Source organism: Haliotis rubra, unplaced genomic scaffold, assembly GCF_003918875.1.
Source record: "Haliotis rubra isolate DU_JTF1 unplaced genomic scaffold, ASM391887v1 Scf428, whole genome shotgun sequence".
Taxonomy (NCBI): Eukaryota; Metazoa; Mollusca; class Gastropoda; order Lepetellida; family Haliotidae; genus Haliotis; species Haliotis rubra.
This window is the reverse complement of record NW_025767111.1, coordinates 313,004-338,963: the sequence shown is the minus strand read 5'-3', so window position 1 is coordinate 338,963 and position 25,960 is coordinate 313,004. Positions and strand designations below refer to the sequence as shown.

The 25,960-nt window shown below is 42.6% G+C and overlaps 1 protein-coding gene and 1 long non-coding RNA gene across 2 annotated transcripts in view; both read left to right on the top strand.

Annotated features, from left to right (window-relative positions):
- LOC124288880 overlaps positions 1-25,388 on the top strand; it is a 30,713-nt gene extending 5,325 nt beyond the window's left edge. The window contains exons 2-3 of the mRNA XM_046725457.1: positions 21,715-21,867; positions 22,434-25,388. Of these exons, the coding sequence (XP_046581413.1) occupies positions 21,715-21,867; positions 22,434-22,651 (371 nt within the window). The 3' untranslated portion in view covers positions 22,652-25,388. The remainder of the gene's footprint in view (positions 1-21,714; positions 21,868-22,433) is intronic.
- Positions 6,296-21,246, top strand: LOC124288881. The gene is made up of 3 exons (XR_006901539.1): positions 6,296-6,307; positions 9,245-9,247; positions 21,157-21,246. It is a non-coding gene; the product is annotated as an uncharacterized LOC124288881 (long non-coding RNA).
- Positions 25,389-25,960: the final 572 nt, after the last annotated feature.

Here is a 25,960-nt window from a genome sequence, read left to right as displayed (position 1 = left end):
GTTTGAGATGATATTATCTTTCTAGCCTTCAGTAATGATATGATGAGTATGTGTATTGGTTGTGACAAATGGTCCTCAAGGACGGTGTTTTCACTTGGCATACCTAATGTTGTTATGACGTATAGCTGATTAATTCCTTAAGCACCAATCAGCTAAATTGTGTCTTGTTGGCGATGATGGAGTAATTTAGTTGATAAAGGTTGCATTGAAAGACCTGAGAAAACGTGAACGCCCTGTTAATACTGGTTACATTGTGGTGTTTCTAAAACCTGATCCACTCCGACCTTGAATATGGCATTTCTACAGTCATCGTTATCACTTTCATACAGAACGAGTACATGGAGCACGGTAAAATGGTTTGGCAATGTTCTGATATTTTATAAAGCTACTACGTTTTACGTATGCCAGTTGCAAGATATATGATCTTGATGTCAATTCCTCGATTGTCTGGTGCAGACTCGACTGTTTACAGACCGCCGTTATATACCTGGGGTATTGCTGATGTGACTCGACTGTTTACAGACCGCCGTCATATACCTGGGGTATTGCTGATGTGACTCGATTGTTTACCGACCGCCGTTATATACCTTGGGTATTGCTGATGTGACTCGACTGTTTACAGACCGCCGTTATATACCTGGGGTATTGCTGATGTGACTCGACTGTTTACAGACCGCCGTTATATACCTGGAGTATTGCTGATGTGACTCGACTGTTTACAGACCGCCGTTATATACCTGGGGTATTGCTGATGTGACTCGATTGTTTACAGACCGCCGTTATATACCTTGGGTATTGCTGATGTGGCTCGACTGACCGCCGTTATATACCTGGGGTATTGCTGATGGCTCGACTGTTTACAGACCGCCGTTATATACCTGGGGTATTGCTGATGTGACTCGACTGTTTACAGACCGCCGTTATATACCTTGGGACCGCCGTATTGCTGATGCTGATGACTCGACTGTTTACAGACCGCCGTTATATACCTGGGGTATTGCTGATGTGACTCGATTGTTTACAGACCGCCGTTATATACCTGGGGTATTGCTGATGTGGCTCGACTGTTTACAGACCGCCGTTACATACCTGGGGTATTGCTGATGTGACTCGATTGTTTTACAGACCGCCGTTATATACCTGGGGTATTGCTGATGTGACTCGACTGTTTACCGACCGCCGTTATATACCTGGGGTATTGCTGATGTGACTCGACTGTTTACAGACCGCCGTTATATACCTGGGGTATTGCTGATGTGACTCGATTGTTTACAGACCGCCGTCATATACCTGGGGTATTGCTGATGTGACTCGACTGTTTACAGACCGCCGTTATATACCTGGGGTATTGCTGATGTGACTCGACTGTTTACAGACCGCCGTTATATACCTGGGGTATTGCTGATGTGACTCGATTGTTTACAGACCGCCGTTATATACCTGGGGTATTGCTGATGTGGCTCGATTGTTTACAGACCGCCGTTATATACCTTGGGTATTGCTGATGTGGCTCGACTGTTTACAGACCGCCGTTATATACCTGGGGTATTGCTGATGTGACTCGACTGTTTACAGACCGCCGTCATATACCTGGGGTATTGCTGATGTGACTCGATTGTTTACAGACCGCCGTCATATACCTGGGGTATTGCTGATGTGACTCGACTGTTTACAGACCGCCGTTATATACCTGGGGTATTGCTGATGTGACTCGACTGTTTACAGACCGCCGTCATATACCTGGGTATTGCTGATGTGACTCGACTGTTTACAGACCGCCGTTATATACCTGGGGTATTGCTGATGTGACTCGATTGTTTACAGACCGCCGTCATATACCTGGGGTATTGCTGATGTGACTCGACTGTTTACAGACCGCCGTTATATACCTGGGGTATTGCTGATGTGACTCGACTGTTTACAGACCGCCGTTATATACCTGGGGTATTGCTGATGTGACTCGACTGTTTACAGACCGCCGTTATATACCTGGGGTATTGCTGATGTGACTCGATTGTTTACAGACCGCCGTTATATACCTGGGGTATTGCTGATGTGACTCGACTGTTTACAGACCGCCGTTATATACCTGGGGTATTGCTGATGTGACTCGACTGTTTACAGACCGCCGTCATATACCTGGGGTATTGCTGATGTGACTCGACTGTTTACAGACCGCCGTTATATACCTTGGGTATTGCTGATGTGACTCGACTGTTTACAGACCGCCGTTATATACCTGGGGTATTGCTGATTGCTGATGTGACTCGACTGTTTACAGACCGCCGTTATATACCTGGGGTATTGCTGATGTGACTCGACTGTTTACAGACCGCCGTTATATACCTGGGGTATTGCTGATGTGACTCGACTGTTTACAGACCGCCGTTATATACCTGGGGTATTGCTGATGTGACTCGACTGTTTACAGACCGCCGTTATATACCTGGGGTATTGCTGATGTGACTCGATTGTTTACAGACCGCCGTTATATACCTGGGGTATTGCTGATGTGACTCGACTGTTTACAGACCGCCGTTATATACCTGGGGTATTGCTGATGTGACTCGACTGTTTACAGACCGCCGTCATATACCTGGGGTATTGCTGATGTGACTCGACTGTTTACAGACCGCCGTCATATACCTGGGGTATTGCTGATGTGACTCGACTGTTTACAGACCGCCGTTATATACCTGGGTATTGCTGATGTGACTCGACTGTTTACAGACCGCCGTTATATACCTGGGGTATTGCTGATGTGACTCGATTGTTTACAGACCGCCGTTATATACCTGGGGTATTGCTGATGTGACTCGACTGTTTACAGACCGCCGTTATATACCTGATGTGACTATTGTTGATGTGCTGATGTGACTCGATTGTTTACAGACCGCCGTTATATACCTGGGGTATTGCTGATGTGACTCGATTGTTTACAGACCGCCGTTATATACCTGGGGTATTGCTGATGTGACTCGACTGTTTACAGACCGCCGTTATATACCTGGGGTATTGCTGATGTGGCTCGACTGTTTACAGACCGCCGTTATATACCTGGAGTATTGCTGATGATGTGACTCGATTGTTTACAGACCGCCGTTATATACCTTGGGTATTGCTGATGTGACTCGACTGTTTACAGACCGCCGTTATATACCTGGGGTATTGCTGATGTGACTCGACTGTTTACAGACCGCCGTTATATACCTTGGGTATTGCTGATGTGACTCGACTGTTTACAGACCGCCGTTATATACCTGGGGTATTGCTGATGTGACTCGACTGTTTACAGACCGCCGTTATATACCTGGGGTATTGCTGATGTGACTCGATTGTTTACAGACCGCCGTTATATACCTGGGGTATTGCTGATGTGACTCGATTGTTTACAGACCGCCGTTATATACCTGGGGCATTGCTGATGTGACTCGATTGTTTACAGACCGCCGTTATATACCTGGGGTATTGCTGATGTGACTCGACTGTTTACAGACCGCCGTTATATACCTGGGGTATTGCTGATGTGACTCGACTGTTTACAGACCGCCGTCATATACCTGGGGTATTGCTGATGTGACTCGACTGTTTACAGACCGCCGTTATATACCTGGGGTATTGCTGATGTGACTCGACTGTTTACAGACCGCCGTTATATACCTGGGGTATTGCTGATGTGACTCGACTGTTTACAGACCGCCGTTATATACCTGGGGTATTGCTGATGTGACTCGATTGTTTACAGACCGCCGTTATATACCTGGGGTATTGCTGATGTGACTCGACTGTTTACAGACCGCCGTTATATACCTGGGGTATTGCTGATGTGACTCGACTGTTTACAGACCGCCGTTATATACCTGGGGTATTGCTGATGTGACTCGACTGTTTACAGACCGCCGTTATATACCTGGAGTATTGCTGATGTGACTCGACTGTTTACAGACCGCCGTTATATACCTGGAGTATTGCTGATGTGACTCGACTGTTTACAGACCGCCGTTATATACCTTGGGTATTGCTGAATGTGACGTAACACCACACGCAAGCTTTCCCTTAAACCCATGTTAAACCCATGTTTAAGTGTAATAGTTTGTTTCCTCTCATATACCACATGACCTATAGAGCTGAAACTGTATGAGATCTAGCTAAGATCTTTGATCTTCGTTTGACCCAGTTTTTCTTCTGATGCTGTATGCTTTTACTTCTGAAACTATATGGTGTGTGAAGCTGACACTGTTTTGATCGATCACAGCTATTGTCTGTCTTACATTTGCTCAGAATCCCAATCGGACTTTACACATGGCCGCCATTATATCTTTAAGTGAGCTACAGTACTCACCTGTTGGTGTCTCCTGATAACGCATATAGTGATGCTATCAGGGCGTAAAATCCAACTCACTCATTTCTTTCAATTTATGGAGCACCGTCCTACATAACGGAGACGTTGTCAGCAACTGAAAGGTGTTTCTGCAGGTCTACGTTATATCCAGATTAAAGACTTCGTGTCATAAAAAGTGTTTCAACCGATGTTTGTATATGCTTGTTTTCAATGGCACCATAACAAAACAAATTCACCGGTTTGGTTTGTATCCCATACGAAAATGTACGCAATGAGATCAACAAACTGCAACCTCAGACTTTTAGGAAGCGGATACTTTTAATAAATTTTGCAATCGGCCACTTTTCCCTTACCATTTTAACACATACACACAAACTCCATTACATGCGCACCTGTTTATCAAAGAAGGCCTTACCTCAACAATGTTCATAATTTTCATGCTAAAGTTGTTCGAGAATTTATACGTTACAAAAGCCAGATGTACTGAAGTGACGTGCCATGCCTTTTCTCTTTGAACGCTACTAACACCAAACACAAACACCAGCTTCTCAATCGACATTAGCGTAGTCTTCTCAGGGCAATCGTTTTCCGACAATCACTCGACGTGTAAAGCAGAACACTGACAATTGTGTATACAGTTGGCAAGCATTTTCCTTCAGACGGATACGTTCTTCCTTCCCATATGCTCTGAGCAATTATACCGCTGTGAGTTGCTGGCTTCACCTCCTCTTAGCCATCTAAACAAACTGTCTTATAAAGCTAAATTTACCATTTTTACACATGTCGTGTTGTTTGATTTTACTACTGTAAACTACTTGATGCCTCTCACCTATTGAAAAAGACCGACAGGTTGTTTTTAAGATGGTATCGACATCTAATGAGATGATGCTATAGTATATCTCCTAAAAGAAGTTAGTAGCTTGTTTATCCTTCAGGTACGGCAACTGGAATCAGTGAAGTCTCAAAAGTTATTTTTGTCGAGTAATTTGGTTTCCGCGCATTAAATCTCGACAAGCCTGTGAACAATATCAAAGAGTCCAGATGAGACATGTAACAAACTCCATCTAACTGCGTGAGTTGCCTTTGATGAAATAATGCATCATCATCGCATAATTAAGTCTATTTATATTATGCCACACTTATAACTACATTTCAAAGGAGAATTGAAGTTGTTTATCTTAAATAATATCTTTAAAACATTTCTTGAAAGATATAACAGTAAGTTATTGTAAAATAGGAAATGGTTCCTTGGATGTCCAACATTGTATTGTCTGAGCTTGTTATGGAATTATGAAACAGCCCCTGAAAGCGTTTATGTGAGTATAGTTTTTCGCCGCTTTTAGCAATATTCCAGCAATATCACGGCGGGGGACATCAGCAATGGGCTTCACACATTGCACCCATGTGGGGAATCGAACCCGGCCTTCAGCGTGACGAGCGAACGCTTTAAGTACAAGGCTACCCCGCCGCCCGGAACCGTTTAAACGATCTGTCGGTATACATCCAGGCCATCAGCTATATATAAAGGTCATTGTCCATGACGTTGGATGGTCGCCTGTTTCAAGTTAAACGCGTCACTAGCCACTAAGTTATCGATATCCTAAGCTATTTGATAATGTTAGTTGGTATTGATGATTTTGTATTTGCTAACGAGTGTCCTCAACATTAATGTCATAACTTATCGATTGCTATTCAACTCATCATACTTAACGCGATTAGTATTGGGAAACTAGAGGGGGATTTCAAAATACTAAACATAACATTAACTGGAATATAAGTGGTCGAGAAGTATGTCGATTTGTCTGTTTTTCGAGACAATGGAGGGGGGGGGGGGGGAGAGTTGATATCGAATCACAGAGTCGTTCAGGATGATTTCGGATAATATAGTTACACTGCGTTCGTCATACACGGCATAACATCGTTACCTCCATGTCATGGGGACCATAATATTATTTCCTTTGATATGTAATTCAATAAAAGCGGGGCGTCGATATATGAGAATTATTTCTGCAAGGGTCAAACAATTGCATCGTTTAAAACAGTAATCAGTTCGAGTAAACGAGATTTCAGGGTAGAGTATAGAAGCAAGTATTAAAGCTCTAGGATTGTTCCTGATAATAAGATACTTGTCAATGAATTAGCGTCACATGTCATTAACATTGTCCTATGTTGCCATTGCACAATGACGGAGTATTGAATACCTCGGTGATTATACAGGACTGTTATTCAGGGACGTAAAGTCCGTGTTAAAGATAGATTTGCTCTATTACAGCTGGATACACATTCTCATCTCCACTGGGAGTATACAACCCAAGCTGCAAGTTTGGCTCTATTACAGGATACACATTCTTATCTCCACTGGGAGTATACAACCCAAGCTGCAAGTTTGGCTCTATTACACCTGGATACACATTCTCATCTCCACTGGGAGTATACAACCCAAGCTGCAAGTTTGGCTCTATTACGGCTGGATACACATTCTCATCTCCACTGGGAGTATACAACCCAAGCTGCAAGTTTGGCTCTATTACAGCTGGATACACATTCTTATCTCCACTGGGAGTATACAACCCAAGCTGCAAGTTTGGCTCTATTACACCTGGATACACATTCTCATCTCCACTGGGAGTATACAACCCAAGCTGCAAGTTTGGCTCTATTACAGCTGGATACACATTCTCATCTCCACTGGGAGTATACAACCCAAGCTGCAAGTTTGGCTCTATTACAGCTGGATACACATTCTTATCTCCATATGGTAGTATACAACCCAAGCTGCAAGTTTGGCTCTATTACAGCTGGATACACATTCTTATCTCCATATGGTAGTATACAACCCAAGCTGCAAGTTTGGCTCTATTACAGCTGGATACACATTCTTATCTCCACTGGGAGTATACAACCCAAGCTGCAAGTTTGGCTCTATTACAGCTGGATACACATTCTTATCTCCATATGGTAGTATACAACCCAAGCTGCAAGTTTGGCTCTATTACAGCTGGATACACATTCTTATCTCCACTGGGAGTATACAACCCAAGCTGCAAGTTTGGCTCTATTACAGCTGGATACACATTCTCATCTCCACTGGGAGTATACAACCCAAGCTGCAAGTTTGGCTCTATTACAGCTGGATACACATTCTCATCTCCACTGGGAGTATACAACCCAAGCTGCAAGTTTGGCTCTATTACAGCTGGATACACATTCTTATCTCCATATGGTAGTATACAACCCAAGCTGCAAGTTTGGCTCTATTACAGCTGGATACACATTCTTATCTCCATATGGTAGTATACAACCCAAGCTGCAAGTTTGGCTCTATTACAGCTGGATACACATTCTTATCTCCACTGGTAGTATACAACCCAAGCTGCAAGTTTGGCTCTATTACAGCTGGATACACATTCTCATCTCCACTGGGAGTATACAACCCAAGCTGCAAGTTTGGCTCTATTACAGCTGGATACACATTCTTATCTCCATATGGTAGTATACAACCCAAGCTGCAAGTTTGGCTCTATTACAGCTGGATACACATTCTTATCTCCACTGGGAGTATACAACCCAAGCTGCAAGTTTGGCTCTATTACAGCTGGATACACATTCTCATCTCCACTGGGAGTATACAACCCAAGCTGCAAGTTTGGCTCTATTACAGCTGGATACACATTCTCATCTCCACTGGGAGTATACAACCCAAGCTGCAAGTTTGGCTCTATTACAGCTGGATACACATTCTTATCTCCACTGGGAGTATACAACCCAAGCTGCAAGTTTGGCTCTATTACAGCTGGATACACATTCTTATCTCCACTGGGAGTATACAACCCAAGCTGCAAGTTTGGCTCTATTACAGCTGGATACACATTCTTATCTCCACTGGGAGTATACAACCCAAGCTGCAAGTTTGGCTCTATTACAGCTGGATACACATTCTCATCTCCACTGGTAGTATACAACCCAAGCTGCAAGTTTGGCTCTATTACAGCTGGATACACATTCTTATCTCCACTGGGAGTATACAACCCAAGCTGCAAGTTTGGCTCTATTACACAGCTGGATACACATTCTTATCTCCACTGGGAGTATACAACCCAAGCTGCAAGTTTGGCTCTATTACAGCTGGATACACATTCTCATCTCCACTGGGAGTATACAACCCAAGCTGCAAGTTTGGCTCTATTACAGCTGGATACACATTCTCATCTCCACTGGGAGTATACAACCCAAGCTGCAAGTTTGGCTCTATTACAGCTGGATACACATTCTTATCTCCACTGGGAGTATACAACCCAAGCTGCAAGTTTGGCTCTATTACAGCTGGATACACATTCTTATCTCCACTGGGAGTATACAACCCAAGCTGCAAGTTTGGCTCTATTACAGCTGGATACACATTCTTATCTCCACTGGGAGTATACAACCCAAGCTGCAAGTTTGGCTCTATTACAGCTGGATACACATTCTTATCTCCACTGGGAGTATACAACCCAAGCTGCAAGTTTGGCTCTATTACAGCTGGATACACATTCTTATCTCCACTGGGAGTATACAACCCAAGCTGCAAGTTTGGCTCTATTACAGCTGGATACACATTCTTATCTCCACTGGGAGTATACAACCCAAGCTGCAAGTTTGGCTCTATTACAGCTGGATACACATTCTTATCTCCATATGGTAGTATACAACCCAAGCTGCAAGTTTGGCTCTATTACAGCTGGATACACATTCTCATCTCCACTGGGAGTATACAACCCAAGCTGCAAGTTTGGCTCTATTACAGCTGGATACACATTCTCATCTCCACTGGGAGTATACAACCCAAGCTGCAAGTTTGGCTCTATTACAGCTGGATACACATTCTTATCTCCACTGGGAGTATACAACCCAAGCTGCAAGTTTGTCTCTATTACAGCTGGATACACATTCTTATCTCCACTGGGTAGTATACAACCCAAGCTGCAAGTTTGGCTCTATTACAGCTGGATACACATTCTTATCTCCACTGGGAGTATACAACCCAAGCTGCAAGTTTGTCTCTATTACAGCTGGATACACATTACCATCTCCATATGGTAGTATACAACCCAAGCTGCAAGTTTGGCTCAATTACAGCTGGATACACATTCTTATCTCCACTGGGAGTATACAACCCAAGCTGCAAGTTTGTCTCTATTACAGCTGGATACACATTCTTATCTCCACTGGGAGTATACAACCCAAGCTGCAAGTTTGGCTCAATTACACCTGGATACACATTCTTATCTCCACTGGGAGTATACAACCCAAGCTGCAAGTTTGGCTCTATTACAGCTGGATACACATTACCATCTCCATATGGTAGTATACAACCCAACCTCCATTTTGTCTCTATTACCACCGCATAAAGTCGGCTGCACATTCTCATCTTAGATTGGTGGTGAGTGAGGTTAGTTTTACGCCGCACTCAGCAATATTCCAGCTATCAATTTGGTAGTATACAACCCAAGCTGCAAGTTTGTCTCTGTTACGAGTCGGATAAACATTCACTGCTTGTTGAATGGAGGCGAGTGTGTAAAACGTCACGTGTCAAGGAGACATCACGTGTGTCTTCGTTTTTCAATGTAGGGCACATCCGTAACCCTAGAAACTTGGAGACAAGCGACTGCGTCCTTCCCACAACATTGCTGTTACAGTGCCTTCATCTGATTCCACTGTGCTAAAGAACACCGACTACGTGCATATTGTTTATACCCTGAAGTCAATTTGTTTGATACGGAGCTGTTTTGCAAAGAGTTCTATTGACGTACATTGGTTCTTCTATGTTGCTCATTTCTGTTCCAGTATACGACTTTCGAGTCATGGTAAGATCAAAGGTGCATAATAATGATAACATTTCAATAATGTAATGAAATAGCGCCATGGCCTGTTCAGGGACTCGTTGACGTGAATAAATAAACACGCTAAACCTCACATGATGAATAAACGGTTAATAACTATAGGATATGTCATTTTATCACTAAAAGCATGCATCGATTGCATCTTAAATGAAACTTCGTTAATCGAACACGATATATCATTTATGAAATGAAGACGATTGAACGGTCTTTGCAGGTCTTTGCGGTCCAGTGTCGACACTCCGCTTATTCGACACAACGGATATTCGAGATATTTCAGTGTACGATATTTGATCTTACCAGGTGTCAAATTACATTATTTATATTTCATATTTGATTGTGCACAACAACTCATGATGCCCGGGGAACGGCTTAGTAATGGCGAAACATCCTGCTACCAGTAAAACCTTTGTCCTGAGTGAGTGAGTTCAGTTTTACACCGCTTTTAACAATATTCCAGCTATATCACGGCAGGGAACACCAGAAATGAGCTTCACACATTGTACCAATGTGGGGAATCGAACCCGGGTCTAAGGCGTGACGAGCGAACGCTTTAACTACTAGGCTACCCCACCGCCCCCCTTTGTCCTGAACTGATGCAGATTGTACACGCTGGTCCAAATCCTGGCACATCACATCATGGCGCAAAGCGACGCCTCTCTCGACTTTCCCTTCCTTGCAATTCAGCAAGTGTCAAATGCTGACGCATACAGCCAATCTACACAGAAACATCATTAACGGTAACTGAAGAAAACACTGTTTAATTTCGGTTGAAATGCTGAATAATTAAGTCCCAGCGGGTACGCGAATCAGTGAGTGATTATCGAAGTTGTATACATCTTTCTATCGACTCACCCTGCAGCTGCAGCTGCTGGTGGATGTAAAACCTCCAATGGGCTGATTGAAATATTTACGTTGAAAGAGCGCGGGGACGCGGCCTGAGGAAGATTCAATAGCATCTGGCACGTAAAGCACTCACGTGGCCCTGTCGCTAACGTGGGGCGATGATAGGTTTGTTGAGAAAGATGGAACCAATATACAGTAATAGGCCTTTGATTGACACGCTATACGACGATGTAGGTAATAACTGGAATGTCATGGGTGACAAATTTGTAGCGTCGTGAAAAACGAAGTTGTTATCCATGCATTATCTGATATTTCCTGGTCGATGGACATAGTTGGCAGTAACACCTCAAGCACACAGCTGTTGGCACACTGTGTGCAGTTACATGCATTGACAATTGCATTGACCGTTATCTTGATCCGTAATACATATGTATGTTAGCGTAATTCAATTTCAGGATGAGATAAAATCAATACAGAGGTATGTGTTGATATTTGTGTTTTGTTTTACTTCTTCTGTTTTCATCAATTGTTCTTCTTTAGACCCGGGTTAGAATTGACCTTCAGCAACCCATGCTTGTCGTAAGGGGCGACTAACGGGATCGGGTGGTCAGGCTCTCTGACTTGGTTGACACATGTCATAGTATCCCAATTGCGTAGACCGATGTTCATGCTGTTGATCACTGGATTGTCTGGTCCAGACTCTTTTATTTAAAGACCGCCGCCATAGTGCTGGAATATTGCTGAGAGCGGCGTAAAACTAAACTCATTCACTCTTCTTTAGATCTCTACTGTGGTCACACGTCTAAATACACTGTGTTCGAGACTGTGGTTGTGGAGGTAGTAGTTGAAATACACAGTCAGATACAGCACGATGAGTACAGTATACAAGGAGAGAGGTAACGTATCAGGACATTTCCCGACGTTTATTGTAGATCCGGACCGAAGTGTTTCTACACTGCTTCGTGAACAGATCGATCCGCTGTGTTGGTGCTGCCAGTTTCTCATTATCTTACCGTCGCTGTTCACTTGTATTATACATAGTTCATTGATGTATTTACTTATGAGGTTTCCAAATGGGGATAAATCATTTACTGCCTACTTGACACGGTTACTCAATCAATTTGGCTTCGACCCGGTATGTATGAGAGACATGACCTCCTTTGTCACGGTTTGGTTTGATCTGGCGTCTATTAGAGTCGCTGGTCTATAAGCGTATTTCCACTGCACCCGCGTCTATTGGAGGTGTGACGTCTATTGGTGTACCAGCGTTTATTGGTGGTTTGGCGTCTATTGGAGGTGCGACGTCTATTGGTGGTTCGGCGACTATTGGTGGTTCGGCGTCTATTGGAGGTGTGCCGTCTCTTGGTGGTTCGGCGTCTATTGGAGGTATGACGTCTATTGGTGGTTCGGCGTCTATCGGTGGTTCGGCGTCTATTGGTGGTTCGGCGTCTATTGCAGGTGCGACGTCTATTAGTGGTTCGGCGTCTATTGGAGGCGCGACGTCTATTGGTGGTTCGTCGCCTATTGGAGGTTCGGCGTCTACTTGACATTTAGCGTCAGTTAGACTGATGATGACTAGTGGAACCTACCCCTTGTTATCACGGTCATTGGACGACCACATCTATGTAAATGTGTCGCCTCCATATATTGTGAACTAAATTAGTTCTCTCTATGAGTATTTATGAATACTGTAACGCATTTAGTTTCTGCTGTTGACACAAACATCGCTTTGATACTGTGACACTGCAAGTAGAAAACATGTTGTCCGCTGTTTCACCGATATTATCATGTGTCACGCCGATGACAGCATTGTGCAGCTTTTGTGAATGTTTGACTTAACGATCTTCGATACTTACGTGGTGATAATAGAAACTCTGTCAGGAGTTCACGTGTTCATATTTCACTTGAAATAAGAGGATGGACATTGAATGCCCAAAATAGACTGACACTGAATCTACACGTATATTGTATTGTCATCACAAAGACCATGGATTTGCATTGAGACTACACAGATGATGTACATGTATGGAATGCTACACAATGGACCGACTTTAAGAATGAATTCCTCACAATGGATTGACATTGGATCTTCTCAGCTAACAGACATAGAACTCCATTCTAACTATCAGTCCATCACACTGCGTTGACATTCAGAGTTGGAAGGCATTGAATCTCAATGAAATTGCCCTCAATACACACACACACACACACACTGTCTCTCTCTCTCTCACTTTCTCTCTCTCTCTCTCGTACAATTGTTGACAACATACAGTCACGTACACGTGCACAAAAAGGCATGCGCACACACACGCACTCCCTCTGTCGTTTCTTTCTCACACACGCTCATATACATTCACTAATACATACGCACGAAGCCACGCACACATACACACCCGTACTCTCCGTGTGTCGTCTTTCTCTCTCACACACTCACACTCACATGCAATCACTAGTACATACGCACGAAGGCACGCAGACACACACGTACTCTGTGTGTGTCGTCTTTCTCACACTCACACATACAATCACTAATACATACACACGAAGGCACGCATACACACATAAGTAAACATTGGACATCACAGCCAGATCAGTTGGTACCCCACAGACTGGATGACACACATCTGTCACCATTGCCGAGTGCAATGTGGGCGCTTTATAATCTCTGCTGTATTGATGGAACACTGCTAACTCTACCACACAAAAACATTCGGATATGAGCATAATCAATCCTTAAACCAAGTTGCACATCTACCCCGTCCACGTTCCAATACTGACACCATATGTTGAAGATAAACACCGGGTGGACAAACACCACGCTTACTTTACACCACCCCGCTCGCCCTACCGACTCCACTATTTTCGGTTTGGTAATGATTGTGGATACTGAGGACCACTCATGCATGTTGAAATGTAAAGTGTCGGCTGTGGAGATATCAATAAAGCCCCGGATGTCTGCATTGATTGCTCACTCAGCAACACTACCTCAAAGTCCACGCTGCCGTTTCACCAGTTTTAAGTGTCAGTGGTTGGTACTGACAAAACAGTCTGGTCTCTCTAATAACACTGACTTGCATATCATTCGTTTAAGGACACAGGTATCCACGTCCCTAAGAAGCAAACGTGATCTTTAACTGTTTATATGTCTTCTGTCTATGTGAGACATGCGACTGGAAAGAAAAATTGGGAATGCGGCATAAAGCGATTAAACGTAAGAGCAAGCTTCAAACAGCTTCAGCAATTGCTGTACTACACGCAGTACTGTTGTATAGAATAGCCACACATGGCCCGAACACATAAGTGCTTTATAGATGGACAACCATTAGAAATCTTTCTGGCAGAGTCAATGGGTCATTGGAAAACATGCTTAATGGGCAATTTCAGTAGCAGCTCGTACAGTGTCACTGGGCAACTGATGATTGAAGTCGTTACGTGATGATTGCACCACTGTGGCCGACTATGCCGGGGTTTAGATCGAGAGATGTATCATTCAAACTGTCGGCTGTTCGAAGGGGAGCAGACGATCAATCAGATCCGTCCCATGATGCAGTAGGGTCTTCATCAGGTTCCCAGCGTACCGAGTGTCCCGTGTTGACTATTGTCAACAGGAACTGTATGCCTGTAGTCTCCTCTGTCAGAAACCGCAAAGAGCGATAGTGGCGAAGAACGATGGTTGACTATGCTTAACCATTTTCTCTTGCTGTGAACATGTAATGTAATGTACAATGCAAAGTTTTATTATATCGTTATACAGTCACAAGATTAACTGGGCGTTCCCTAACAGTAGCCACATCCATTCATTATTCAGATCAACATCGTCACGAAACAAGAATATCGAAAGTGTTTTGTTTGCCTTGGTCTGTGTTAATCACGGTTACATACATGTTACATGTGTGTTACACACGGTTGCATGGCACATTAATGGATTCGCTGCAAGATATTGTCATGACAAGCAATATTATTCCCTTATATTGGATTTGTTGTTTCAAAATTGCTCAATTTTGTTGTCCCATCCTGACTATCGAACTGTATAGTGTTGTCCCATCCTGACTATTTGACTGTATGTTGTTGTCCCATCCTGACTATCGGACTGTATATTGTTGTCCCATGCTGACTATTGGACTATATATTGTTGTCCCATCGTGACTATCAGACTGTATATTATTTTCCCAATCCTGACCATCGGACTGTATATTATTTTCCCATCCTGACCATTGGACTGCATTTTTTTTGTCCCATCCTGACTATTGAATTGTATATTGTTGTCCTATCCTGACTATTTGACTGCATTTTTGGTCCCATTCTAACTATCAGACTGAATATTGTTGTCCCATGCTGACTATCAGACTGTATATTATTTTCCAATGCTGACTATTGGACTGTATATTGTTGTCCCATCCTGACTATTGGACTGTATATTGTTGTCCCATCCTTACTATCGGATTGTATATTGTTGTCCCATCCTGACTATTGGACTGTATATTGTTGTCCCATCCTGACTATTTGACTGTATATTGATCTGTATATTGTTGTCCCATGTGAATGATATTGTTGTCCCATCCTGACTATTTGACTGTATATTGTTGTCCCATTGTGAATATTGGACTGTATATTGTTGTCCCATGCTGACTATCAGACTGTATATTATTTTCCAATGCTGACTATTGGACTGTATATTGTTGTCCCATTGTGAATATTTGACTGTATATTGTTGTCCCATCCTGACTATTGTACTGTATATTGTTGTCCCATCCTGACTATTTGACTGTATATTGTTTTCCCATCCTGACTATTGGACTGTATATTGTTGTCCCATGCTAACTATTGGACTGCATATTGTTGTCCAATCCTGACTATCTCATTGTATATTGTTGTCCCATGCTGACTATCGCATTGTATATTGTTGTCCCATCCTGACTATTGACTGTATATTGTTTTCCCATCCTGACTATTGGACTGTATATTGTTGTCCCATCCTGACTATTGTACTGTATATTGTTGTCCCATCCTGACTATTTGACTGTATATTGTTTTCCCATCCTGACTATTGGACTGTATATTGTTGTCCCATGCTAACTATTGGACTGCATATTGTTGTCCAATCCTGACTATCTCATTGTATATTGTTGTCCCATGCTGACTATTGGATTGTATTTTGTTGTCCCATCCTGACTATTTGACTGTATATTGTTGTCCCATCCTGACTATTGGACTGCATATTGTTGTCCAATCCTGACTATCTCATTGTATATTGTTGTCCCATCCTGACTATCGGATTGTATATTGTTGTCCCATGCTGACTATTGGATTGTATATTGTTGTCCCATCCTGACTATCAGATTGTATATTGTTGTCCCATCCTGACTATCGCATTGTATATTGTTGTCCCATCCTGACTCTCGGATTGTATATTGTTGTCCCATCCTGACTATCAGATTGTATATTGTTGTCCCATCCTGACTATTTGACTGTATATTTGTATATTGTATTTGTCCCATCCTGACTATCGCATTGTATATTGTTGTCCCATCCTGACTATCGGATTGTATATTGTTGTCCCATCCTGACTATTTGACTGTATATTGTTGTCCCATCCTGACTATTTGACTGTATATTGTTATCCCATCCTGACTATTGGACTGTATATATTATCCCATCCTGACTATTGGACTGTATATTGTTGTCCCATCCTGACTATTTGACTGCATATTGTTGTCCCATCCTGACTATTTGACTGTATATATTATCCCATCCTGACTATTGGACTGTATATTGTTATCCCATCCTGACTATTGGACTGTATATATTATCCCATCCTGACTATTGGACTGTATATTGTTGTCCCATCCTGACTATTTGACTGTATATTTTTGTCCCATCCTGACCCATCCCCATGACTATTGGACTGTATATATCCCATCCCATTCTTTGACTATTGGACTGTATATTGTTATCCCATCCTGACTATTGGACTGTATATATTATCCCATCCTGACTATTGGACTGTATATTGTTGTCCCATCCTGACTATTTGACTGTATATTTTTGTCCCATCCTGACTATTGGACTGTAAACTGTTGTTTATCAGGATGAAGGAAGGCTGCATTGCATGGACGAAACGATAATTTTGTTAAGTTATGCACAGTTGAACTACGACTGATTTTGAGGAAACACACAGGACAGGACAACACAGGACAATCCTTTGGGTAATCACTGCTAGGGAGATGGTGCACAGACACATGGGACCACAAGGCTGGGTGTCCTGCACCTGTATTTCACGTCTATTACTGTGTGTGTGTGTGTGTGTGATTCTCTCTGGCATATGAATTAACTGTTTCTGGAAGAGAAGCTGAAATCCCGCGTCTATACCACACAGAAGTGGCCTCTCTGCATGTCCCCTGGTGCTTCCAACCTCTCACCAACACCATGCTGATCCTGTTTCATCTGGCAAAGATGAATGCATTTGTTTACAAATCACTCCCAATCTAATTATCCCCTTGTTTGCTATCGCAACAACCCAAAGCCACTACCCACAGTCTGATTGAGTGGACTCAGCCTAGGAGTTTAGACTTATCCGTGAACATGAGCATGTCGAGGGCCTTTATGGGCATGTGTAACACACTAGCAGCGCTAGTTCCTATCTCCTCCTACTCTTTCCAGCTTTATCCTCTCGTGGAAGATGATGATGAATTTCATGGCAAATTTATCAATATTTACATGGCTTTACTTTTATCGTCTAGTTGCCTGGATGTATTCTATCAAGACTGAATGTTATAAAAATTGTTTTGTGAGAAAAGTTTAACCCAATTCATTTGCACATTACACAGTGTTGGTGCACCTAGAGGCGGCGTCACCATCGCTGGGAGGAGGGGACATGGGAAGAAATCTGGGCAGGTGGATGAATAAGGATAGCAGGAGGGGTGGGATTGAGTTGGAAGGTGGAGTATGGGTGGCAGGCGGTTGGGGGCAGAGGGTTTCAGTAGGAAGGCGAGGTTGGGATGGAAAAGTAGAGATGGTGGACGGTGGAGGGGATTGTGATAGGGGGCGTGGAGGTGCAGAGCATGGAGAGATGAAAGGCACAGACTAATCAATATGTTCTGCCGACTACAGGGAATTTATTCATGGCGGTTATGAATACAAGAAAGCTCAACAAGAACATGTTTACGATTTAACTCCACAGTTCTCCAGAGAACCTGAAGTCAGACATAAATCAGGTTGTGAATGCGGTTTGAATGAATATGATATTCAAATTGTATACAGCGAGGTGCTCAGGGAAGCCCCATTCGTCGGAAGCTTTGTTGAATCCTTAGCGAGATGAGATATTGATGCCGAGTCCTTCTATAGCCCTTTTCATGTTACTTGATCCCCCACAGTCTGAGGAACTGGCAGCACGGTGTCAGCATGCCCCTTTTCATGTTACTTGATCCCCCACAGTCTGAGGAACTGGCAGCACGGTGTCAGCATGCCCTTTTCATGTTACTTGATCCCCCACAGTCTGAGGAACTGGCAGCACGGTGTCAGCAGGCCCCTTTTCATGTTACTTGATCCCCCACAGTCTGAGGAACTGGCAGCACGGTGTCAGCAGGCCCCTTTTCATGTTACTTGATCCCCCACAGTCGGAGGAACCGGCAGCACGGTGTCAGCAGGCCCCTTTCCATGTTACTTGATCCCCCACAGTCTGAGGAACTGGCAGCACGGTGTCATCATGTCCCGAATGACGAGCATTCTGAAGTTTATGTATAAAAGATATCGTACATATGCATTACATGCCAGGTTGTCACTTTGGTGTCACAGAACAAGCGGGGGTTGAACGGGGTTGAACGTCATCATCTATTTTGCCTTGGCGGTTAAACATAACGCTGAAGTAACTCCCGACGCGACCGTAAAGGTGGGGTGTAAAGATTTGTATGAAACCACGAGAAAGGTTTAATCCTCACAGACCAGAGAACGTATTTTGGGGGGAACCTGATATTCGAACCCAGACTAACGGCTCCTGACACGTCGAGGGGATGCAACTCTTCTTAAAGGGACAGTTTACACCATTCGTTTCCTTTGCACGTAAAAGGAACTTTCATTTATATTCATCACCTCCTTCCAAGAAATGTTGGCTAATTTTCTTTTCATTTTTGCATAAATCATTTCTTTTGCATACACTCATATGTCCCAACAAAGTGGAAGATATGTTTCACGACAACCTGTTGAGACAAGAAGAACGATGACAAGCGGTGTTAACGTTACGGATGAGGAAGTTCTTCCCTATCATTGTACATGGCCTGGGGTATAGTCTCATCTGATGTTTATGGATCCGTGACGTCACCCAGTGCTATTACATCAATAATGGACAATGGATTCCCACACTCTACTGATATGAGGAGCAAATATTTATGTAGGAATACCACAACGATTATGTTACTATTTAGCTGGTTGAAGTATCGAGGGAAAAGGTTTACATATTATTGCATATAGGCATCATTCAGTGCTGGTATTTGCCGTGACAGCATATTTTCATTATCGTGTTAGGTTTGCTCTGCTGATTATTTTTAAAGTGTTTCAGCATTTTCCCATGGCCATTTGTGTATTTGGTGATGATGTGATAGGGTATTTGGGACCGATCACTTTATATTCAGAGAGGAAGATGAGGAGGAGGTGTTGAGAGGATAATAGAGACCGAGAGACGGGGTCTCTGCTTCCAACCCAGAAGAATCTGTCCATTCCAGCCAAACACACCAATGTGTCAGTATTGGGGTACATCCTGATGACTAAGTCACATGTCTGTCTTTGAAACATTCGTAGAAAGAGCATGCTCGAATGAACGTCAATTGTTGCAACATGAAGACGACAAAGGTTTTGGTTAGTATGGATATGATGATTTCTTTCTTATCACGTGAAGAACATACAACAAGTACTGGCGAAATGTGTTAGATTCGGTCATGCGATGTCATATGAACCACCACCTCCTAAGAGCCTTCTTTTTACACACCTATTACTACGAAATATCTAGGGTGTGATCTTATGCATTTGCCTTTGAACTTTTCCAAAATGAAAGCAACTAGTTTCATTTTTATCTGGGTTAACATGGCCATTTTGAAATCATATATTTAGTTACTAGTTTATCAAAACCTAAAGGAAAAGTGTCTATATTAACTACGACTCCTCGTATACGAATTCTAGTCCTAGTCTTAGCAATACCGATTCTCCTGCTTTGTTTCTGTTCAGCATACGACGCCAATATTATATTGGTTGTCTTGTACAGTTAAGCCTTTGTTATCCGGTATTATTATAAGAAATAGGACTGTTTTCGCAGATGCCGACTGATATCGATCTAACGATTCTCTGCACACAGTCACGTCATAGGCGAAACACTGCTGTTCCCCTTACGCAATAAAGCTCACCAATTGAAATATTTGCCAACTCTTTTCATCTTGTCTTTCACAAACCCAAATCCATTATCCGCCGCGACTGTTTCATTGGAACTCAATACTGATGCTACAGAGGACCAGGTATAACCACAAACTGATTGGATTGGGGCATTAACTTAATGAATGATCTTGCGTGCCACCCCCTCCGTCTCCCCGTGACGTCACGACGCCAAAGTTCTTTTCCCGTCCGTGCTTCCAACCGGACCACGCCGATCCGGACCCAGGCCCAATCGCTGAGAGGATATCTCATGGACAGGGATCAATAGCACAACGTGGATCTTCACACTGACCCAATTTTCTCAAATGCCTGTTTAAGATAATGCTTTATGGTGATTGCTTTATTCCGGTTGGCTCTAAATGTTAAGTCAACTCTGTTTGTATTACCCTTTTGTCTTTGGGCACAGTTGGCAAAGCCTGGCACTGCTCGTTTGTTTTAAGGCTGTTTTGGAAGGAAATGCTTTGTGGTGTGATGGTAGGGATATATGCGGTGGAGGGCGATGTGGCTGAGTGTTGTAGTGGTTTACATTAACATAAGCATATGCATTGATTGACGTTGTCACCACACAGGTACAACGACAGAATCTTGTGCAAAGATATACGTAGAGAAACAAATAAAGGAACACAGAAAAATTCAAGTGGTCCTGTAATGATTTCTAGTTTTCATCATCAGCTTTGAATAGCGCTGTGGTGTTGAAAACTGGAAAATAATAAAGGAACGCTTGAATTTTCCTGTGTTCCTATATATGTTTCTCTACGTATACTTACAGTAATATTTCTACACTCAACTTCCAACGGAACTTATTCCTTGTGTAGCTGCCCGTTGCTTATGTGATGCATGTCCACAAACTTTAACATGTTCGACTCTTTTCACGACCTTGAAATAAAGAATCAAGGCTATTTCAGGTGGTTTCGTTCCACGATAGTCCCGAATACGTCGTTTCACTGTATTCATGTGTGTTTGACGTCATGGCATAAAAAATGTAAAATTGTTTCCAGTAATTTTATTTTGAAATCCCACAAAATAATTCTATTCATTTGAACCAAATCCTCTAAGCCGAAATGTCAAGAGGCTCAGAGTTTCCACCTGGAGGAAATACCACACGTTGCACGTGATAATCAAATGTGCACGTGCAGATCATCCACGAGATGTTGCCAACCTGGAGTTTACCACGGAGTTTACATTCTCAGACGGGTCAGCGCCACCTAACGGTGTTTGTTTCTGTTGCAGGACTCGCCATCGAGTGTTTCATCTGTAATTCCTATCTTCACGGCGATGATTGTCGGAACTTGCCGGAAGAGAAACAATATATGTACAAGCAGAGGTGTGATTTCCTTGAGGGTAACAAGACGTACACCGTCTGCCGTAAAATGGTCCAAGAATGTGAGTAAACAGAATTATCTCCCTTTGTAACGAAACCCTTAACGAATCAAAGGAGTCCAATCGATAATTTCCTTCAGACAAGCGCTTGTTTGATCGCTTCCCAACAGCGTATATCTTGAGACGTCAATAACACTCGTTGTTAAGTTGACCGTTTGGTACATGTTGTGTTTTGTTTAGGCAAATCTGCTTCAAATTTAGTGCTGTGTAATCGAAGACAGCCATGCAAAGAAATGAAGTTAAGCATTAGAAATTATTTCGTTTCACATTAACAATACACCGAGTATGTTTTGAATAACGAAAGTCTACCTACATAATCTCGATTTTATTATGGCCGTTTCCTGTTCTAATTTGTTATGCAACAGTTTTATGTAGTGATTCTTCTAGTTGGCGAGTCCGTATGTACAGGATACTAGTTAACACTTTAACGTCAGACAGATTTCCGGATAAAACGATTGTCATTTAAAACATTCATCATAATTATATTTCATATCAAGATGGGTTTAACAATCTTCCAACTCAGATGATGTAAAAGTTGTCGATAATAATGACGTATGATTTGTTTTCAGTTCCGGGTGAAGTCCGTATTGTACGTCAGTGTGGATCGATGGGTAAACCCGGGTGCCTGGCCCGCAGTGGAACGAGGGGTGTTCGCATCCGCTACTGTCACTGCGAGGACTCGCTTTGTAACAAGGGACCAGCTCTCTTACCTCATCTTCCCACGTATCTCACAATTGCCATAGCAACGTTTGTCATTCCTCGGATCTACCAGAAACTACGGGAATGAAGCAATCACTGACACGTCTGTTGACAAGGTCAAGATCTCTTGTAAGCAGCTAACATGGATGTAAACCGGAAGTCCAGCATAGTAGATGGACGCCATGCCGTATCCAGTTATACCCAGATGCAATCATAGTAGATGTAGCCGATACGGGATTAACCCCCTTGGGGAACGCCACCAGACGGCGTTAGTGCTTTTCATCACAGTGCTTCTTTCAGGCTGCTGAAACTGTCATTCGGTTCCTTCAAACACTTCATTATAACGCGAAATAAAGCTGATTACGTCACACACGGACACATTCCTACAAAGAGCATATGACCGAATCATATATAGACACCCTATCAGAAACACCGTTCATCCGTAGTGATCAGTTACTCCGTATTCACAACATATTGATGTTAATGCCATATCTAATACAACTATGTTCGTTTCAGTTACCTCAGAACCAAAGTTATACAGTCAAGCTTTAATACTGTTTTCCCAACACATTCGGCCAGTAAAATAAGAGAAATGTCGTTTATCGCAAATTTCAGCTTAGATAAGTTTGAGAAAATTAGTGTGATGTCCATCTTGTCGGACCATGGTAATGTTGACTCATTGGTTTCAGCGAATGAGTTTAATGAGTCTTCAGTAACTCGAATTAAGGTTATATTACTTATGAAAATCATGGTACATATGTATTAAATGTATCAGTACCATTTATGTTTGAAGTATCGAAACAGGCACATTTCAAGATGTTTTTATCAACGTCTTACTGTGTCAAATATTTGAAAGTGCAAGGCTTTGGAAATCCAAGCTGAATGCAGATTTGAGCCAGGTGCAGCAGTATAACGAGGGCGGAACGTGTGTGGGAATATACACTACTTTGTTGTTATAAACGTGATGAAATCCTGCTGCTGCAAAGGCTAATCGTGTAGGTATAAGGCTCAGGGATAGGTGATATTTTTGGAAGCATGTCAATGCTGTCTATGTTCAAGTTATGACACAAAGGCGCAGTACATGCGTCTACCGTTCAGATGGCAACACTGTGATAAGCGATCATGGATTAGATTTGATTTGGAATGTTGATGTATTTGTACAGTAAAGTGGAGTATATTCTTAAAGAGATTAGATAATGAAGTTTCATGTATATTTCTATATGTTGTGACATTGATAAAGTAGATAAAGGTTCCCGCTGCCAGAACACATCCATCCAGCATATGATGGTTATTAAACAGGAAGACAAGAAGCTGAACTAACCCAATGTGCAACCAGAACGTTAATATAAGTTCCTGATTAAAGTATTGGCAACAATTCAGTATGGGGTCAAGATGTGCTATCGGGCATCTGCAACGGTTCGTGTGTAGAATATTACCAAACATGAACCTCCAGCGACGGAGAGCTCAGTAATTGGTGTGCGGAGAGGTGACGTCCATACTTGAATCCTCGGGGGCAGGTAAGCTACACTTTGGGGTACAGGAGAGCATTTCTCTTCTCATAGCTCATTAATAATAACGCTCTGGGACAAAGGACTCTGGTTAAATTGAGGCTGCTTTGCGTGTTTGTTGAGCTATGTTTTCCTTTATTGGCTGAGAACTAAGTCACTAATGACTTCTTGACTAGTACATGTGTTTGCATCATTGATCTTGTAGAACAATCCTGACTATAGACATTCAAGATGCACAGATGTGTGTACGTGGTCTTGCACGTGGCCCTTGTGTGATCTAACGAATATATTGACAGACAGATCATCATCAGGTTCACTTGTCATCTATTATGGATATTGATTCAGAAGAATCTCTTTGGGGAAAAGGTTGAACTTGATATCAATCGTGTTTATTGCGACATCATTTTGCCTATGTTCCTATGTTGTGCATATAGCACGTTTTATTATGCCACAACTACATTGTTGAACATTACGATCACATGGCGACAATCAGCTACAAGCCTAGACTCAGTTTCTCACGGAGAAGGTCGTGTAATACCATATAAACAAGCTTATATACTTCACGCAACTGTCTCCATGATCTAAACGTAGATACATCCTAATGAATGTTTCATGGATCCATTACTCTGCACGTGTTTGTAAGAAACTCATCAACTACGTGTTATTGACATGTATATATAACAACATACTCCATATGGTCTCAGTACCACCTGCACGTGAACAGTGATATCGACCTGAAATATGCATGTATCAAACAGTGGGTGACGTGCATTGTGTATATGATGTGTATAACACCGTATCCACTCTTCCAAGATCTTGTGGTTGTAAATCCATCGACACTTAACACCAATGCTTCCATGGTTATCTGGAACCATTCAGTGTCCGAGTTGGAGCCTAGGAAGGACGTAGTACTCGCTAACTTGTGCCATCTTCATAGAGATAGCGTTCCCTTGCACAGTACAGGAAGATATGGTTCCATGAAGACCGTTGTTTCAATTCAAGGAAAGGATAGATGAATGGAATACGTTTTTGTAAAATGGATATCTTCCGTGAATGCCGGAGTTTTGTGTCCACTGTGGATATGCTACTAGGAAGTGAGTGAAGGATATGCTGCCAGTACTGGAACAAAGGATATGCCACCACGGACTGACCACTTGTATGCTTCTGTTGACAAAGCAAAGGACACACTGCTATTATACAAGCAAAGGATATGTCACTGTCAAATGAATCCAGGCCGTGAGTACGATATGACACTGTGACTGAATCATGGATATGGTACAACATAAAGGATATACCACTGTTGACTGAGCAATGGATATGGTACAACATAAAGGATATACCACTGTTGACTGAGCAATGGATATGATATTATTGCGTGACTGCAGGATATGATGTTAAGGCCAAGATGGATGGTTCCTATGACATGTTAGATGCAGTGAGATGCTATCCAGGTAATATGTATTTGATCTCATAACGTTTGAAATACATGGTTGATATATCACTTATCAAAACGTTAAAACAGGAAATGGTTTGCGAAACTGTCTATAACTAAGTATGACGTCATTATTGGCATTGGCTTCAAGAATGGAACGGGTACTTTCTTGTAGGGAGGTGTTACTCTGTTTCGTGAGAATCTGCGTGAGCGACTAAGTCCGTTAGCATGACAGGAAGCCATTACAGTTGTGTATCCGACTGGGAAAGCTGAAAGTTTATTCTGTTTAATGGAAATAAGACATGAGTGATTCGATATGGCTAGATCAAGTGTATGCGGGACATGTAGTCTCCTTAACCACGTATGCATGACGTGACTGCATATAGAAACGCTATAGGATTTAGTTTCAGATTTCTTATAACGATGAGTGCTTTGTGTTGTAGGACATGTTTAACGT